At 43.3% G+C, this 19,956-nt stretch overlaps 1 protein-coding gene across 1 annotated transcript in view; it reads left to right on the forward strand.

The window, feature by feature from the left end:
* Nucleotides 1-10,151: 10,151 nt before the first annotated feature.
* The window catches only part of LOC144829548 (NTF2-related export protein 1-like), a 43,781-nt gene continuing 33,976 nt past the window's right edge, over nucleotides 10,152-19,956 (forward strand). Inside the window, exon 1 of the mRNA XM_078688788.1 lies at nucleotides 10,152-10,251. Within this exon, the coding sequence (XP_078544914.1) occupies nucleotides 10,240-10,251 (12 nt within the window). The 5' untranslated portion in view covers nucleotides 10,152-10,239. The remainder of the gene's footprint in view (nucleotides 10,252-19,956) is intronic.

The following is a 19,956-nucleotide window of genomic DNA, read 5'->3' on the forward strand; positions in this document are numbered from 1 at the left end:
ACAATTGATGGACAGAATGCATAACAATGTCATACATTCACCCCAGTACAGAGATCTGGGGCTAAATCCATCGTTTTTTTGCACTCCAGACCACCCCAGGTCAGACATGGCCATATGCAAATCAGCCTTGACCCTGTGCCTCATGGGAACAGTTCAGCCCGAACTGCCAAGCCATGTCTTTCCTGGACCGGAATCAAGCATCCAAGGACCGGTTTCTGGCTATCAGCCGTCATCAGCCTGGATAGCTTGACTCCAGTGGTGTGGAGAGCATGGGACTCACGTCTGAGCATACCCATCCCACTCGGGGTGACAAATGCAAAAACAACAATTGATGGACAGAATGCAGAACAATGTCATACATTCACCCCAGTACAGAGATCTGGGCCTAAATCCATCGTTTTTTTGCACTCCACACCACCCCAGGTCAGACATGGCCATATGCAAATCAGCCTTGACCCAGTGCCTCATGGGAACAGTCCAGCCCGAATTACCAAGCCATGTCTTTCCTGGACCGGAATCAAGCATCCAAGGACCGGTTTCTGGCTATCAGCCGTCATCAGCCTGGATAGCTTGACTCCAGTGGTGTGGAGAGCATGGGACTCACGTCTGAGCATACCCATCCCACTCGGGGTGACAAATGCAAAAACAACAATTGATGGACAGAATGCGGAACAATGTCATACATTCACCCCAGTACAGAGATCTGGGCCTAAATCCATCGTTTATTTGCACTCCACACCACCCCAGGTCAGACATCAAGCTGTATTACAAATGTCACAAAAAGATGTTAATATTTCACTTCTGTTCTTGGATTTTCGTCACAATAAAATACACTGAACATAATCTTCACAAAAGTTTTTTTACAAAAGTTTAAGCTATTGCCATTATAAATTACAATAACTTTTATTTAAGTATTAATTATTAAAAAAAAAATTAAAAGCCATTGTTATTTGCAATATCAATACATCTAAGTCACATAAATACAACACATATTGCATTACAAATGCTATAGGTGTCACATTTGCAAAAGTTATAACTATTGGCATTGTAAATGACAAAGTTATTAATTTCACTATTTTCAAAACCAACACATAAATAAAATATTTGTCATTTACAATACCAATAGCTCAAACCTTCCTAATGCGAGACATATTGCATTGCAAATGCTTGTTCTTAATTCTGAGCTTTAACCGAGACAAGAAAAAAAAAATCTACATTTTACCCATGTAAGTGGGCATGCCGAGACATTATTGTGTTTCAGTGGGCGGGAGATGGTATCCTTTTTTAGGTCTCGCGTCAGCGAAAGACCTATTTCTGCCTAGTTAGCGCTGAAGGGACCACAGACCGGGGCACGAGCGTCGATTGCACCTCGTGGACGCGCATGCCAGCCCCCCCCAGCCGTGCACATCTTTTGCTCTACATTCCACAATCACAGCGTCAGCCTCTCTCATTCACGCGCGCACACACAGCTACACTCACGGAAGCACGCACGCACGCACACGCACGCACACATGCACACACACACACACAGACACAGACACACACCCCCACGACTAAGCCCCACTTACCTTACCGCATCAGCAGCCTCGGCGCCTATCCTGACTTCTGCTGCCACCGCTCCTCTGGGCCGGCCATCCACTCCGTGGGCGCATAAGACGGAAGTCCCGCCCCACGACAGCCGTGAGCGTGCACATCCCGACACCGGAAGTTCGGGAGAGTGCACGCTCACGGCTTGTTCCTCCTGTTGAATTTATAATCACAGTCTGTCCTCTTCACCCAATCAATACATCCTCATCAGCCGACGCCCACTGACATCAGACAGAACTCCACACTGTCAGAGAGTGGGCTTTGAGAACGGTAGTGACGTCACGGCATTCACTGACGGACCTTTTCACTGGGACTAGCACACGGGCACGCGCACACACTCACCTCCTGGGGGCGCGCTGCTCTCCTCTACTGAGGTCGGCAAATCACTCAAGGCCGGGACTAAGGTAGACCTGAACAGCGGGAACAGAAAGCCCTGCAGCTGTCTCCTGCCTCGGGAAGTAAAGGCATAAAGAGGACAGCGGGGAGCGCCTCTTGGCGCCCAGCCCACTCACACAGGGAAGGTGAAATTCACAGGGATGCGAGAGGGCGCTTTATTTGCAGACTTTGCCCAGACCAGCCTGTTCTCTGCGAGAAATGGAAAAAAATCTCACTGCGAAGTGCCTCTTAAGGCTGGCTGCATTCCTTCAGCGCCAGGGCAAGGTCCGTCCTCGAGTAGGCCCCAGGCGCATCTCACCCCGCCACGGGCCCAGAGCAGCTCGAAAACCGACTGCGTTTTACTGAAAGTGCGTGACCTGAAGATTCCCATGTTCTCCTAAAATAGACGCCATTACGCTACCGAAGAGACGGCTGCCAGGACTACACTATACTTTAATGGTGCCACTGAGACTCTCCACTAGAGCCGCTGCAGTAAGGGAAGTATAACTCTCATCCACCTTACAATAACACCAGAACCTTCGTAGCTTTTTTTACGGACCTTGTATCTTTCCTCAACGCACTAAAGTGCCTAGAGCACCTAGGTAGAACGTGCGCTCCATGCACATATTTTATATATCCTCTATTTCCCCGTGTAGCTGTGATTGTCTGCGGGGAACTTTCAGCTAATTCACGTTTTATTCTCCAACATTACTTTGTGACTGGGGCTAAAAAGGATGTGCCATCTTAATCGCGTTGTTTCTTTTTAACCATTAAATCTGCATGTAACTTTGTAGGTTATTTTGCTTGCTGCAAATCAGTGTGTGTTTTATATTTTTTTTGTTTTGTGCATAGGTTTAAATAGTCTTTGGGATCAACTTCTAATTTTTCCTGGTTTAATGTGTATAAAAGCTCTGGTAACAGCCCATAAACATCCTGTTGTCACTCGGGGCTTATTCTCGCGTTTCAGCTAGTTTTCACGGAACCTTTGAGGAATGCGCTTCCTCGAGATAAGCCCAACTCAGGAGGCGCTTTTGTTCAAAATTGTCTGCATATAGCTGCTAAAATGTGAGATTGCTATATGTGTCTTTTTCTTTATTTTATTGTAATTATAACTTATATTTAACAACTGTAAGCAACACTTTCTCGCCAGCAAAAGCAATCAGTTTTGATGTTCAGTGCAATGCGTAAAGACTGTAAAAGGTTTTCCCCCTACCAACTGTGTGAATATCGGGTTATCATTTATATATATTTCCAGATGTTGCCTAGTTTTGGTCCGCTTGGTATTATTATTTTGAATTACATTTTATTTTTATGCTATGCTCTTTTTGTATTTTGCTAAGCGGGTGATGTTCATGAAATGCAAAAAGTTACATCACCTGCAGATCACTTGCATTCTAGGCCAAAAACACACTTTTTTTTAATTAGAGCTGTTTAGTGTGTGCTGGTCGTCTTTTAAGAGATTACATTTAAACTTGCTGCTTGGTATTAAAGCTGCACCCAGGTGCTCTTGATATTGTATGCTTTATATGCACACAAAAACAAATCACCTCAAAGGAGCTCCGTGGCTTTGTGTCCGTCTTTCTGGAGCCGCAGCTAAGTACTTCACAGTCTTTTAAAGGATAAACATTGTGTGAATTTACTCTCACATCAGTGCCGCAAGCCGGCAGAAAACAGTGACTAAATACCCTTTGCTTTGGATCAAGGTTATGCAGAGACTGCTGCACGACAAATAGCTCTGTGCTTCCTTAGCTCGGTTGTGCTTGAGTTGTCCCAAAACATGCAGCTCCCCTTTAAATGCACCCACCCTCTTGTGTGGTAGCGGTGTGAAGAATGCCCTTGGAAGTCACTCACTCCTGGGCTCTTAAATGCACATATTTTTATTGTCTATTATTTTGGGTTTGAACACTTTTATTTGTTGTTTGTTTTTATTTATTAGCATATGCTGTAAAATGCCCATCTTTCCCCATAAAATAGCTATTGGTGCAGATATCTGAAGCTGCCCCATGTTAGATGCGAACACTTCATCCAGCCGTATTTTATATGCTAGGATACTTTAGAGTTACTGTACATGCTGCTAGAATGCTAGTGCATCTTAGCGTCACATGATTCAATACCGAAGGCGCCAGCATAGCCTTTCATCTTGTCCAGGTCGATAAGTAAAAACCAGCCCACTGGAATCAAAAAGTAATTAAGTGGGCTCCATATATTTTACCGGCGCAGCAAGGTAAGTCTTCCCTTCCCAACCCGGAGCTGTAAATGGTCCTTCATTTACTCCTTTGGTGACCCTGCCGAGGCTGCTCTCTTCCAATGATACCAGCAGAGCCAGCATTCCTCGCTTTTTTTCAGGAAGCCCAATACGACGGACAAACCTGGCAACCGCAATGGCCTATAAATATTAGGCCCAAAGCACTGCCATTACCAGGCCCAAAGCAACACCATTATCAGGCCCAAAGCAACGCCATGTATTTTGCCCAAATGTTAATGTCAGTGCACACAAGCCTTGGTAGAGCAATAGCAGCGAACGCTCTCCTCAGTGTGGCACACTTCTCTGCTGCACACTGTACTGTAGCGCACACTGTAAGCACACATTTTATATTTCATCATTATTATTATGAGGCTGTACCTGTTTTTCCCTGTGTAGCTGTGACTCCCTGCTGCTTAGGGACATTAATGTAGTTCAGGTTTTATCTTCCAACGTAACTGTGATAGGGGCTAGGAAAGCTGTGCCAGCTTGGCTTGGTGTTAAGGCCGCACCAAAGTACTTTGCAGGTATTCTTAAAATCGTGTGCTTCACGGGCACAAAGAAACCAATAACTTCAAAGTAGCTGCGTGGCTTGACGTCAGTCTTCTTGGAGCCACAAGTAAGTACTTCACAGGTGTTTACAAATAGCATGTATATGTGTAAAAAGCTGTATTGTTTCTGTTAATTAGAGGGCTTGCATTTCCAATGTTTTACTTCACAAAACTCTCTCACCCCTGCTAGTCTTACTCCTGCTCCACCGTTTTTAGGTCGAGCAATTTAATGCTCTGAACCTATTACATGTGACCAAACTCTCTTAAACAAGCGGATTTCTCACAATGCATGTTAAGTATTGAAGCGTGACGCTTCACCAGCGCGCGCTTGGCCTCAGTCATTCCCTCCCACTTGCTGGCTCCCCTGCTCCCCCACCCAACTTGAAAGGAAGCCTCGCACTCCAACATTTGTCTCTCACACCACAGGCTGCTGCTCCCCCCCACCCAGCAATGCCAAGAGTTATTCCCACCCACTTGCTGGCTCCCCTGCTCCCCCACACGACTTGAAAGGAATCCTCGCACACCAACATTTGTCTCTCACACCACAGGCTGCTGCTCCCCCGCCCACCCAGCAATGCCGAGAGCTTGTTTCCCTAACATCCTGAAGTTCGTGCCATGGCGCTCTCGCATTCTACCTCTCGGACGCCCTTGCCTTTCACAAGCTGTCTCTTCACTTTTTAATAGTTCAAGCCCTTTCCAGGCATCAAGGCGCTACACCCCACCCCCCCACCAGCACTATAGGCTTCAATTCATACATCCAATTGTGATATTAAATCCATAACTGGTTCCTTCATTTCCTGATTTACTTCCATCACTCTTTCTTCCCATCTCTACTCCTTCAACCTGCTAACTCTTTACACACTCTTCTTTCATTCACATGCTCATTCCTTGCCCCCCATTTCCCTCATCCTTTTCCGTCTTTCCATAGTTGTATCTACCCCAATCTACCCTAATTTCCCCGACTTCCACTGAGCGCCTCTTTCCCATATTCCCTCCTTGTACCAAGGTCTCTTTTCTCTCACCTCCTGCCATTTCTAATATCTTTTCCTCTGGAAACTTCCTTCTACCACCCTCTGTTCTGCGAGCCCTACTTTCTCTCTTCACTCATCTCTTACCTCCCGCCCCTCTCTCGCGTTGGCCTTTCACCCCAGCCCTTCTTGCCCTTTTCCCCACTCTACTCAACCCCCTTCCTTCTCTCTGTCTTGGGTTGTTTCCTTATTTCTAGATTATTCTCTCACTCGTCTTTTCACCTCGTTCTCTTTTCTCACCTCCCTAGCTTGACTCCGTCTTTCGCCGTTTCCTTCCTTCCTCCCACTGTTTCCTTCACTCCCAGTGCATTTCCTCACCTCCTTCCTTCTCTGTTGTTCACCTTTTATCCAAAGTCTTCAAGGTTTTCCTTCCCTTCTATATGTACTCTCTCGCTCTCCTCGCTTCTTTCCCTTTGGTTACTTTTTTCACCTCCCCGCTGCATTTTCCTTTCCCTTCCAACCTTCTACTTTTCCTCCTTTCCCACCAACCCGTTTATCAAGTTCCGTGTTATTATTGAGCACAACAGTCGGGCTCTGTCCGTTATCTTGCCTCTCTCCTCTCAGGTTGTCCCTTTCCTCCTGCACACACTCCCGCCCCCCCTCCCCCTCCCAATAACTCCCTTGCACATAACATATCACCACGGCTCGGCCTAAACTGGTTATTGAATATAAGCACCGCATCACTACACACTGTATGATACCTATTAATGTGATTATTGTGAGTGTCAGCGTTATTCCTGTTGTCACTGTCACCGTGATGCGAGTGACTTTCAAAGTTACAATTGAGTTCTATGTTGAGATGTTTACAGCGCCGTGCCGCCATTAGTGTGCATCGCAGAGCTGTGCTGCGTACTGTTTTATTATGGTCATTATTCGTATTACTAATTCCATTACTGTTCTCCTGTTCATGTGGTATACCATTATAATTAGTATACTGTAGTATAATATACTGAGTATTCTTTCAATATTTCTGTTAAGTTTTTGTTTCTAGCACGAGTCGTAGTATCTTTCTGGGGAAGTATGTGTCCCTAAGTCCGTTGAGCTTGCCCGAATGATACATGTAGGCTAAAAGCAAGGCTACGGAAATTATACCATTGTGCGGTCGCGTGATTTTCGCATAATTATAGATTTTCCGCATTTACAACATCGTCTGCATATTTTAACAACAATATTTTTTGTTTCTAGCTCAAACGGTTCCAACAATACTAAAAATGCAGCTGCGTGGTGGAAGGCCCTTTTCAAAACTTGTTAACCGCGCTAACTCTTACATATTCACTTGTTCAGAGCACTGTGTTTTCCCCGATCACTTTCGTTCACCCGTATTTAACTCATTAACCAGCAGGTTTAATGTGTGGCATCACTTGCACTGATTGCCGCGCTGTTTCTTGTTAGGCTAGGTTACATTTTACTAATGCTTGTTTGCACGTCCATAGGTAAATAGGACCATCTGCTCGTGAATGCTGGCATGCTTGCCTAGCTCCCTCACAGCGCTCGTGGCACATGCATTCTTTTGTGTCAAATTTTTTTTCCACGCTCGCGGCTCCCATTTCACGGCCGCGTTTATGCTCTTAACGTTTCCCCACATCTCTCACTTTCTTCTTAGACGCTGCGGCAGCGCGTTGTCTGTTTTCTACTTCTTGTGACCCCGGGGCTGCATTCCGGGTCTTGGAGTACTTCTTGAAGTCACCACACCGCTAACTTCACTCCCAACGGCGTTTACTAAACACCGACATGGTTGGCTTCGGCAATGTGAGCTTCAAGCACTAAGGTATGCCCGACGGCCATATTTCTCTGAACTTTTTAACCGCGCTAACTCTTACATATTCACTTGCTCAGAGCACTGTGTTTTCACCGATCACTTTCGGTCACCAGTATTTAACTCGGTAACCAGCAGGTTTACTGTGCGGCATCACTTGCACCGATTGCCGCGCTGTTTCTTGTTAGGCTAGGCTACATTTTAATAATGCTTGTTTCCACGTCCATAGGTCACTTTTTTTTGTCCGTGTCACACATCTAAAGACACATTTGCTTTTTTCAGCAAGATTCCTTCTCTTTGTTTTGAGCTCACTCACTGATTAGTGTCACAGATCCATTCAAGTTCTTAACCCTTACATTTGTGTGTCCTAAGCACATTTCTTTTTCTCCTGTTTTCCGCACATAAATGCCTCGGAACACGTGAATTCACTCGGGTATTTTTAGATTCAGTATTTTCACCCACACGCTTCGCGCAAAACGGGGCGCCCTACTCAGCACCTTCTCCTAGAGTCTTTTACTGCTGTAGTTTTGTTTCCTTCACCCCAGACGTAGCATTTTGCTAGTTGAATGTTTTTGTCTTGCTCGCAATCTGTCTTCTTGGATTCAGACACGTATTTCAGTTGTTTTACTTCCCAGAAAATCCCCCCTTTTGCTCGTTTCAAAGTGTAATTAGCATCAACACATGTGATGAACTGTCCTATGATTTAATCGGACTGTATTTACAAGGATTGAACATTTACGTTTCATATGAAGTAATAAGGAAAAATAAATCCACAAATAAACTACGGATATCTTTGAAAGATTATGCCTGTCTCATTGCTTTTCTGTAAAAGCGATTCTCATCGCCTCTGGAGTGCTTCAGATTTTAACCCTCCCACACCAACCACCACCACGTCGTCCACCACCACCATGTCCACCACCACCACATCCACCACTACGTCCACCAACACCACGTCACCACCACATCCACCACCACCACATCCACCACCACCATATCCACCACCACATCCACCACTATGTCCACCACTACGTCCACCACCACGTCCACCACCACCACATCCACCACCACCACGTCCACCACCACATCCACCACCATCACATCCACCATCATCATGTCCACCACCACCACCATCACTACGTCCATCACCATGTCCACAACTACCATGTCCACCACCACCATGTCCACCACCATCACACCCACCACCATGTCCACCTCCACCACCATGTCCATCACCACCACCTCCTCCACCACCACGTCCTTCACCATGTCCACAACCCCCACGTCCACCACCACCACACCCACCGCCACATCCGCCCTCACACTATCTATCGCACTCACTATATCTATCACTCAGCACCACCACCACAGCATCACTCAGGGGCACCACAACATCACTATGGGCTACCACATCATCACTGAACGCCTCAGCATCACTCGTCGCCACCACAACATCACTCCGCGCCACCACAGCATCAATCTGTGCAACCATTCAACAACAACTGGTTCAAATATGTTCTCTCAATGTTTCAAGCTTTATTACAAATGTCATAAAAAGATGTTAATATTTCACTTCTGTTCTTGGATTTTCGTCACAATAAAATACACTGAACATAATCTTCACAAAAGTTATTTACAAAAGTTTAAGCTATTGCCATTATAAATTACAATACATTTTATTTAAGTATTAATTATTTAAAAAAATCAGCCATTGTTATTTGTAATATCAATACATCCAAGTCACGTAAATACAAAACATGTTGCATTACAAATGCTATAGGTGTCACATTTGCAAAAATGAACAGTATTGGCATTGTAAATGACAAAGCTATTAATTTCGCTATTTACAAAACCAACACATTAAAAAAAAAATTGTAATTTACAATACCAATAGCTCAAATTTTCCTAATGCGAGACCTATTGCAACTGCTTGTTCTCACCAGGTTTCCAGAATTGTGCTTAGACATTCCTTAACTGAATTTGTTATTATTGTTTGTTAGAAACTCTGAGGGCTCGCTCTTACCAATCAAAGCAAACGTCTGTAGAGTTTTCCCTGTGCTTGCATCAGAGACTGAAGATACTGACATTAAGTTAATGGCGCTAATATTGTAATTCCCAGCCTGCCTGCGTCAGATATCAGGCGGATACAAAACCGTACGATTTAATTCGTTCACGTGCAGATAGACGTCATATTAGAGTGCGCAGGCGCACTACTACAGAAACCCAACCCGGATACTATCAACTTAAGGTTCCAACTCGGCTGATGTTCTGTATAACGGCCATCTTGAATTTTTCTATGTTTATTGATATTAACTTAAACTCTTTAAATAATGTACTGAGTTGAGACTAGCTTTCGTTGTAACAGCACATTTTATTAATAACTTTACGTTGCATAGTTTACAATAAATTATCTAATTACTTACTTTTTTTCGTAGAAATTACAGTTGATTGTACTTGTAAATGGTTCGACCTGTATTTGTATTATTACTAATTCGCTAACTTACTTTCAAAGTTATGTCTTTCCCATAAACAAATTGTGTCTCCGTTCGCTCGTACTTCTATTCAATGTAGCCATTTTTTCCTCCTGCGTCTAAGTCTGTCTTTCCTTTTTCTAGTGCGAAATGGTCTTTGGAGCCCGCCGCTTGCTGGACCAGTGACCGTAGCTGCTTTTCCCTGCTTCGTGATTCTGGGTTTACCGGTCTCATGGCCTCCACAGTAAGTGATGGATCGTGTCAGTATACCGTGGATACCCTGCCATCACATTTTAGAACGTATAGAGGCTACCCGGTCTACCCACCCATCTGAACCAGTGCCCCAGCTCGTCTTTTTCAGTTACTCTTCCACTTTTCTTAGACCCTACGGATGTGGCATTTTCTCACAACGCAGATCATGGGTGGGATGCGCGAGGGGTTTTGGGGGTGATGGATGTGGCCCCAGTTTTTTCAATCCTATGATGGTGGCAGAACTAGTGTACTTTGAGGCACTATCGCAGCCTCACTGCAGGCACACTCTCCAGTATGCAATTTGTGTGAATTATGACCTAGTTTTTGTGCATACATTGCTGGAATTAGTTCACAATGCCAGAAGGACATCGCTTTCCCATCCTGCCTCTTTATTTAACAGCGTAATGTACTCTTAGTTCCAGTCAGACTAGGCATTGTGTTTGAAATTTGTCCTTTGCATCAACGAGAAGCTAATTTAAGCTACTTGGCGTTAGAATGGTGTAATTGATTGTCATGTATTTATTTAATGCAATTGTATATAGCACGGACTTTACCCAAAGGTGTCTGAGCGCTTTACGATAGAACCAAGTACGTAACATAAGGAGATTTACATACTTACACGGTACAAAAAAACAAAATACTGGAGTAGAATACATGTTTACAATTTTTGGCTCAGGTGAATGCCTTGGGGGCATGAAAAGGGATGTATTCTGGAATTATTTGTTCAGAATGCATGTTTTGTTGTGGAGTATTACATTAACTTGAGGTGATTGAAGAGGCTAGAGGTAATCCCAGAAAGGATAGCCACGGATGACCAAGAAATTGACGGCTAGTCTTCGATGGGCAGGTGATAGTCCGATGAGACTCTGTGCCCGGTACGCCCTGTCGAAGATTTACTCCGAGCAACTTTAAAATAAATAAATAAATAAGCTTAGCATCTTTGTATTCCTTTCTATAAACGGACACACCAAAGGTTTTAATCAAAATATGGCAGTTTAACAATGGGTGTGTTTCTTTTCTCCCTCACCCACTCCCTCTTTCTCTTAAATGGTTTTTGCTGGCTAGAGCTATTGTCCTTACACACTAGGCGTGCACAGGGACGGGCGATTAGAGCCCTTTTCAACTGTCTGTTCAGCTGGTTTTATGCAGGGGCAAAACGGCTTGAATGTCAGAACTGGTATAAGCCCAAACCATATTGTGGATGTAACTTTCTATACATGTATATCTTGTGCTCTCCCTGTTATCAACATCCTAAACTATGAAGCCACTTTTACCTTTTCTTTGATATTACAGGAGACTGGTCTAGTGGATTCTTGTTTGAATCTTGCCACAGAACTATTTCTACAACTTTCAACAGTTTAATTCCTCAGAAGTTACAAGAGAAGAATAAAGCATTGGCAAAGCCAAATTACCTTGTCTTTCTTTATAAAGTGTTTGTCAACATATTGTCTTTTCCAATGCTTATTTTAAATTTTGGAACGGTAAAGTAAAACAACCAAAATGGCCACTGGTGCGTCATGATTCATGTTTGGTAACAGGTGCATTATAATGCATGCTTGATGTAAATGTAAATGTCGGAATTTGTAAAGCGCACAGCTACCTCCACCGGAGGTGTCCCGGCGCTGTCCGTATACCACTTAGGAACCCTTCCTGGCTTCCCTGGGAAATGTCCACTCCTGGGCACCCCCCAGGTGCAGCCAGGCATCCCAGCGCTTTTGGGGCCGTTGATGACACATATTCACACACACTGGCTGTCTTGTATGGCGTTTATATGTTCCAATATTACAGCCGAGAGTGTGTGGTTGCTGGGAAAATAACAGAGGGAGCGGTCTTTCTCGGATGCATGTAACTTTAAATAATGCTCTGTTAGTCTTACATTCTATTTCTAGTCTCCTCATCCACTCCAGAGACCTCTTGGTGTAATAGTCAAATTAGGCCCTAAGTAATGAATGACACTGGTGGGTGGGTAATGTATATTTCCCTGAAACCCCACTCACCATGTGTCCTATTTTGCCAGCAACCCACACATTCATTGTGACACACTGGTGACCATTTTAGTTGTTTTATTTTGACCTTCCAAAAATTAAACGAGCATTGAAAATGCAATAGGTTTGGCCCTCGTTTAAGTTAAAGCAATTCTGTTTGTAATTAAGTGGTTTTTAGGTCTCGCGACCTATCGATGCGCGCATGCGCATCGAGCGGAGCGAGAATTCAAGTCGGCAAACTGCTCGTGAAACCACCAGCTTTTTGCCTGGCGTTTTCACGAAGTTCACGTGAACCACGTGATCAACACGAACGCGCATCAGCCTCCCTTCCTCCTAATTGCACCTTGCCGCAGAGCACATCAAAGGGCTTCGCCCAGCGTGCGCTCTGCGGCTTCTCGGCTTCTCCTCCCCTAACTTCCTTGCATTTCTCCTCCCCCTCCCCAGCCAGCTTCCCCCAGGCCGTGTTCCCCCGTCCACTTGAGCAAAAACAACCCCTATGAGTACTGTGTTCATGTTACTGTGTAGGATTTTCCAGTTTACATGTACATTCAGATCTATTATGCATGTTATACTATAAACTGAAATAGCAACAGCCATACAAGATGAACACGAGATAACTGCTGTGGTATTACGTCGACAGGAACAGAAACGCCGTATTTCCATAACAACTCACGCCTGAACTAAGTCCAATTCTTGTGTAAAATGTACTTCACGGTTGTCCCTCCCTGCAAGCAACATATTTTTAGATAATTACACATCGAATGAGAAAGAGAGGATATGGGTGGTGTCTACAGAGGCCCGTAAAAACATCCCTCTAGGGCAGCGACGAAAGCGCATCATGCGGAGGACAGAGGGCCGGAGGTTCACCCCAAACGGTGCACATGATAACACGCAATCGAATTGTTATCTGCAACCAACAGAAGCACAGGGCACTTCCTTGGCGGAAGCACTCATGACAATACCATCCGAGAGCGAGCATGTGGCGCTCCATGTACACTGCTTGGTTACGGCATTTTGTTTATTTTTAAGGCGCGCTTCATCCCGCAGCAGTGAGGCACGTTAGTTATTTGTAATACATTTACCGAACCTGACACAGATGAAAAGTAGAATTGTATATACATATATATTTATATTTTTATCTGGGGCGCAATGGTCTCTTCCACTGACATCACGCGCAATCTACAAACGTAAAGCCCGAGATGATTCTGCGCTGTTGCCTGGCAACGGGTCTGCGTCCAGCGCGCGAAGAATCTCGCACTAAGGAACAAGCTCATTTCCGTCACTATGAGAACGTTGCCGAGTATTTCGCACGTGTGACACACGAAAATCACGGCATGCTCTGGCAGGGCCAGGCAGTGAATCATCAGCACCACATGGCAGAAATCAGCGCAGCCCGCGGCCCACCCATGCTCAGGAGGAAAGAGGCCTGCCAAGGCGTGGGAGAGCTGGAGGGAGCATTGTCACGGGCAGGGCTCGCCGTGTGGTAATCTTAACCAAATAGTCAGTGATTTGCTACCATAGATTCTGTGCACACTGGAGCTTTCCTGTTGTGGGTGGCCGTTTTAAAATGCAGTATACGCAGGGTCACTGGAATTACGCTGCTGAGGAGGGCCACATTATGTGGCAGGGTTGACTAACTTACACTGCAAAAAAGGGCAAATTATGGAGCATCATATTTCGTGACAATGTTACTTCATTATTTTGGAAAAGATTCTATTTTATTAGTACCACTTTAACACCCAAATACAATAATAAGCAAATGAAAGCGACAAGTCATCCTTTGCGAAGGGTCTTACAGTGTGTAGGGACACGTGTTGTCATGTTTTTAGTAGCTTTTAAACCGTTTGAGCTAGAAATGCCCTAGTTAAATTTGTTCATACGTAAATCGCAACAGATCCCAATTTCTTGGAATTGTTTGTATATTCAATGTTATTCTCATGAATGGCGATCTATAAATGCACAAAGTAGGAAGTGTATGTTTGTGTATGTTTAAACATGCCACACAACGTTAATTTGCTAAATTTTTCCCTATTCATCTATTGGAGATTTATACTTTTATCTGTGGAGAAACAATTTTGTGGTTGTTTGCATCCCTTCCCAGCCTAAAAATGGATTTACTTGGGTCTCTGACAAGAGTGAATCTGCAACAAAAAGAGGACTGGTTGATGTTGTAACAACCTAGCATTACTATTACTCATGTTAATTTTACCGAATCTGTGGAACCCTGAATCTGGATAGTTTATATGAGGCACCTGTTAGAATATGCTTACAGCAGTTTCTCCCTCGTCCAGGTTGCGTTTGATTTCATACATTTGGGCACTCCAAAGATGGAATGTATCAACACCACAGAGAGACACTCTCTGCCCATTGCCAAACGGAGCTGACTTAAACAAGCATTGGCATTGCCAATAGGTCTCGCTTGTGGGACCTTATAAGTATTTAGTTTTGCAGCACAATATCCGATTATGCAACAAGGATATTGTGCTGCAAAACTAAATACTTATAAGGTCCCACAAGCAAGACCTATTGGCAATGCCAATCATGTTCCTGAAAGCCATTTTAAGCCACATTCACACAGAACCCCTCCTTCTGCAGCACACTTTGGCCTCAGCTCCTTATCTGGTCACTCAGCAGTCACTTTGAAGCCTGCTGCCCTCCGAGTAGCTAAGCAGCAGACAGCCGGGATAAAGGAACTGTTATCAGCCTTTCTCTCCCATAGATTTTCACTTGTGTACACACACAACGGGGCAGAGAATCAGAATTTCTTGCGTTAGTGCACATGCTGCTGAAAGTACAGCTCGGAAACACTGAGTAGTCCGTTGCTTCATACTGTTTCCGAGCTGTGCACACTTTAACTCAGAGAAACTGCGAGTTAATTACATGCACTTCAAAAACTACAACTCTATTAAAAAAAAAAGGACACACAACTCTCTCTGGTCCACGTGAACATACACCCTCGTGATATGGCCCCAGAAGTCAAATCGTTTCTGATAATGTCCATTCGGCAACAGAAAATCTACGAACTAGCACAAGCCAGAGATAACGAGTGGTTGTCCTTACTACCAAAAACAAGGAAAGAACGCACTCAAAAAAAGTGCTTGCCAGTCAGCCACTGTTTATTTTTGCATCACGCTTTGACTTTAAGCGCGATGCAAAAATAAACATGCGGCCTGCTTTCCTATACTTTTCTCTTTTTGAGCCGTCCCACTTGGACTGGCTCGTCTGCCTTCCTCCCTGCCGTAAAAGGTTTCCTATCTTTATGGGGCCATGTGTTTGGCCCCATAAAGATAGAGATAGATAAAGGTAGTATAAAAGTATAAAGTTTAGCATAAACGGTGACGCTGGCCAATGGGGGAGGGGCGTGGCTTAAACCTCGCTAGTGAAAGCTCCTCAAAATCATTAGATCTCGCCAGCGAGACTGCGCATGCGCAGCCTACGCAGGCGAAACCTAAAAACAATAATAACCTAAAAGCACTGGGTAAGCTAAGATCATTTGGATTTGCTTGAGCGGGTGCTTTTCAAAAAAAAAAAAAATAACATTATTTTGCAACTTCTGGGGAGCAGGCTCGACAAATCTAAAACATTTTACTAGTCCTGCAGGTCTAGTAACTTGGAAAATCCCCTCGACCCAACTGCAACCTTCTTGACCTCTGTCTCTGAAAACGGAGCAAAAGTGACAAGTTAACAAGATTTAAAGGCATCTTTATTGCTCAGTCCCTTTGAGCAATAAAACTGCCTTTAAATCTTATCTTGTCACTTTTGCTCCGTTTTCAAAGACAGAGGACCAAAGTTAGTCTGTCTTCCTACTCGCCATAAAGAGCGAGTAGGACCTAAAAATAGCTTGTCCTCATCCATTCTCCCTCGCAAATGTGAGCGGGCGAGTGCATTTGTCGCGCCCTGGGGAGTGAGTACAGAAAGAAGTGATTGGTGATTTTCCAGTTGGTGACATAGTAACATGTTGTTTTATGACCAATCCTGCATGACAGAGCCTTCACTCTGTGAACTCTACTACTTTCACATGCCTGATTCACGAATCAATATATTCTACCCCTAGAAAACAAGCTAATTTGGTTCATGTGCAAAATTTAAAAAGCTGAAAACTGAATCGATCCGGCTTTGCACTTTTGCATTGTGTAGGTTGAAAAGGATAAGTGCAAAATGTAGGTCAATAGGCAGAATATTAGAAAATTATTTGCAGATACAGAATTGAAGGGCAAAAAGGATCAGTCAAACACCCGCAACAGAAGCAAAACCCGCAGAAGGTATGTTCGTTGAGTTAACGAAAGTCTATCAAATGGTTCCTTTGATTCTCAAAGTGCTCTTTGTCCAAGATAGAGGAAAGCAGCCAAAGATTGATAAAATGGCAATATTACATTCCTACTCTTTTGTGCAAAGAGCATGGTATCTGGGATGTTGATGTCTTTGTACTGAAAATATCTTTTTTATCAATGTTTAATTAGTGAAGTGTGCCCGGCGCATGTCATGATGGTACATCAAATACATTGCAAATTTCTGTGTCATTTTATACCATGTGCACATGGAAACATTTGTGAATTGGAATCAGTCACAATCCACCATCGAATTTCAGTACTGCATGTCATCTAGAAGAGTATTCATGTTTTATTGTATCTGGAATTTCTAAAGCGCGACTATCACTCCGAAGGAGTATCTTGACGCTGTGCGGAAATAAATGAAAAGGGTACAGAGTAGTCTGATTCGCTTTGGGGAAACTGCAAGGTGTTAAATGAGGGAAGCATGGAGAGTCAGGGGCTCCGAAAATCCAAGTTTTTAGGGATTTGTTGTGGGTCCTTTACCTTATGAGAACATTAAGACTAAGACTACAATGCCAATGCTGAAAGCTGGTGCAAATTGTGCACCTATGACTTACCTCTAGCATAGTAGAGTAGTATAGCATAGATGTAGTAATTAGCGGGTGTCAAATTTGCCTCTGATCAGTTTTTCATCGTTTGTTGTCGTTTACCTGTCCTTTTCAATCCACCCACTTCCACCTTCCTTAGATTTGGAATTGAGCTCTTCTGCTACTGCTTCTCTTTATGCATCCCAGCTGGGCTTGTGTGAACTGGAATCACATTTTTTGCACATGCAATTTTAGATTTTTACCTGCCACAAATTGCTTGCCCCAACTTCTTCATTTTGCAGTTTGTATTTGACTTGTAATCCTTTATCAGACTTGCATCTCAAATGAAAGTTGGTACTTCAAAACAGGTTTGGGGCACCATTGTAATGATGGTCTTTATCCTGAGTTGTGCATAACACCATAGTATTTCAGGTTGCACAGTGAATGTCTCTTGAGAAATGGGAAACTAATATGGGAATCACTATTTTTGTACCCGATTCGCACATTTTGGCATCTTTTTCCTGATGAAGTGCATGGGGGATTAGGAATCCAGTTTTACTACATCCCTTAGTATTCACGATTCTGAATGAAGGCCTAAGTTTTCAAAAGCAGTTAGATGAACTAAGCAGCTCAGCCTCCAAATTAAGATAGGTTTACAAAATTTGAGGCCTGCCACATAGAAGTGATTCTCCTTCTGATCAAATTTTTCACTTGGACTTAATTTCAAAACTGCCTTGATGTAATAATTCTCAATGCTTGCATCTCTTTGACGGAGTCTTCTAGTTCATCCCCAAATCTGAGTTCACTGTCTTTCTCTTTTCTAAGGAAGCATGTGAAAGTTTTACTTCAGAAGTTGGACTCAAACTTTTGGCATGTCATCTCTCTTTTCTCTGTCCTACTTCATAAGCATTGGCTGAGAGTTGCAGCCCAATCTTGGGTTGTATGTCCACTCTATGTATTAATTCTAAGATATTCACAAGTTGGTGGTAGCTGAACTGCTTATTATAATGCAAAAAGACTTGTAATTGATATTCTATTAACAAAGGGTGACCCTATAGCGTTTGAGCCAATTGATAAAGAGCACTGACAACTAGGAATCTGGGAATTCACTTGGTTTGCAATTTTGCAGTAGCAAAATACTTCTGACCAAACTGTTTCTCATCTACAGGCAGGCTTTCTGTTCAGTGGATATTCTGGCAAAAATTCCAAACGTTTTGCCCACGTTTAACTTTATCTGGAAAAAAATAGGTTACAAGATGTTGTGGCTCAAAATAAATATATCCTGTAGATCTGTTGGAATTTAAGCCCCCTCCGCTCCCCACCAAGATCCTATCTGCCACCTGAAGAGGATGAGACGAGCTATATCCACTTCTACAACGCAACCTCCTTCTTTGTTTAGCCTTTCTACTTTCTCTCTAATATTTATTTTCTTTGGCTTTTGTCTCACTTCTTCTGTTTTCATTTTCCCGTCTTTCATATTTGCAGCATGTTTCTAAGCTTGCATATCTGTTTTAGCCATTCTCAAAATCTCCTGCAGATCATAATTTTTTTTTCTAAAAGTTTCTCCCTAAATTTTATTGAGTTTCAACCTTACATCAGTCTTATTGCCTCTTCACTGCTAAATTGATCAAATTCACAACATGTCACCAATTTTTTTTAGTGTTGTGACATAGTCATCCATTTGTTCTTCTTCCTGGTGACAAGCCATGTTAGTATTGTATCTATCTTTCAAAATCTACATTTCTGTGAGGCTCAAACATGTCTTTAAAAACGTCATAAGCCCTTTATACGTATCTCGTTTTTGTTCTGGGAATGTAATTATTAAGTTCTCAACATCATCCCCTACAAGATTAAGTAACAACTCTTTTGCTTGCTCATCTGTATATTTTTTACATGTTGCTTTTAAAAAATGTTCAAATCTCCTCCATTTTTCCCATCTCTGCGCAACATTTTGTTGGTCAGATAAATTAAAGGGCATCGGTCTCCTACAAATTGTGCTTGAGATTTCCTGCATCATCCTCTTTATTATACATTTCTAAATTCATATTAACTGTAGCTTCATTGTTTGTATCTTCAACTGTCATGACTGTATATAGTCTACAAGGCCTGGTGAAACTCCATGTCCCCTCCCGACAGTTGAGATCATCCAGCCCTTTCACTGTTTACATTGCCCAGGTTTTGTCTTGCGCGCATGAAAGGAAGCTCATTTTCTTTCTGAGGCACGAAGCTCTGAAACTCTCATCCAGCTGAGCTCAGGAATTGTCACTCTTTGCTCCCTTTCTGTAAGAACCTTAAGACCTTGTTCTCCAGTTGCCAGGTCTGACTCTGTCTTTGGGGTTGTTGTTTAGCAGTCTATGTGGCTCTGCCTGCTGACCTGTCTAGCGCCTGGAGACCCTTGTTTGGTAGCTGTGCCCTCTATAAATACCAATACAATACTGATAACTGGCTGAAAGTGCTGTAGAAATTGTTTTCTGTTACAATTTCTATTCCACAACTTCTCCTCCTGGGCTGGTCATACTGATGTTTAATTTTGTCCCCTACTTTCTACCACAGGTAATACCAATGAAAAGCTAGCATTAAAAGTTCCATAAATCAAGGCATTTAGTTAACTCCTATCTAAATTTACTAGTAAATAATTTCAGTTATTGGCATAGTTGCGCAAATCATCAGTGACGCAGAGTGATTTGGACAGGTGCACAGAACTCGTTGGGACCATTCCTAAAATCCTGCATTCCATTGTACATGACACACTGTAGAGCTGAAGACATGAAACAGTGTTGGAGTTTGGAAGCTAAATGGCTTGAGAAATACAGGTACATAGACAAAAGCCGTTCCAAAACGCTACATTAGTGCA

Source organism: Lissotriton helveticus, chromosome 4_1 (genome assembly GCF_964261635.1).
Source record: "Lissotriton helveticus chromosome 4_1, aLisHel1.1, whole genome shotgun sequence".
In the NCBI taxonomy this organism is placed as follows: Eukaryota; Metazoa; Chordata; class Amphibia; order Caudata; family Salamandridae; genus Lissotriton; species Lissotriton helveticus.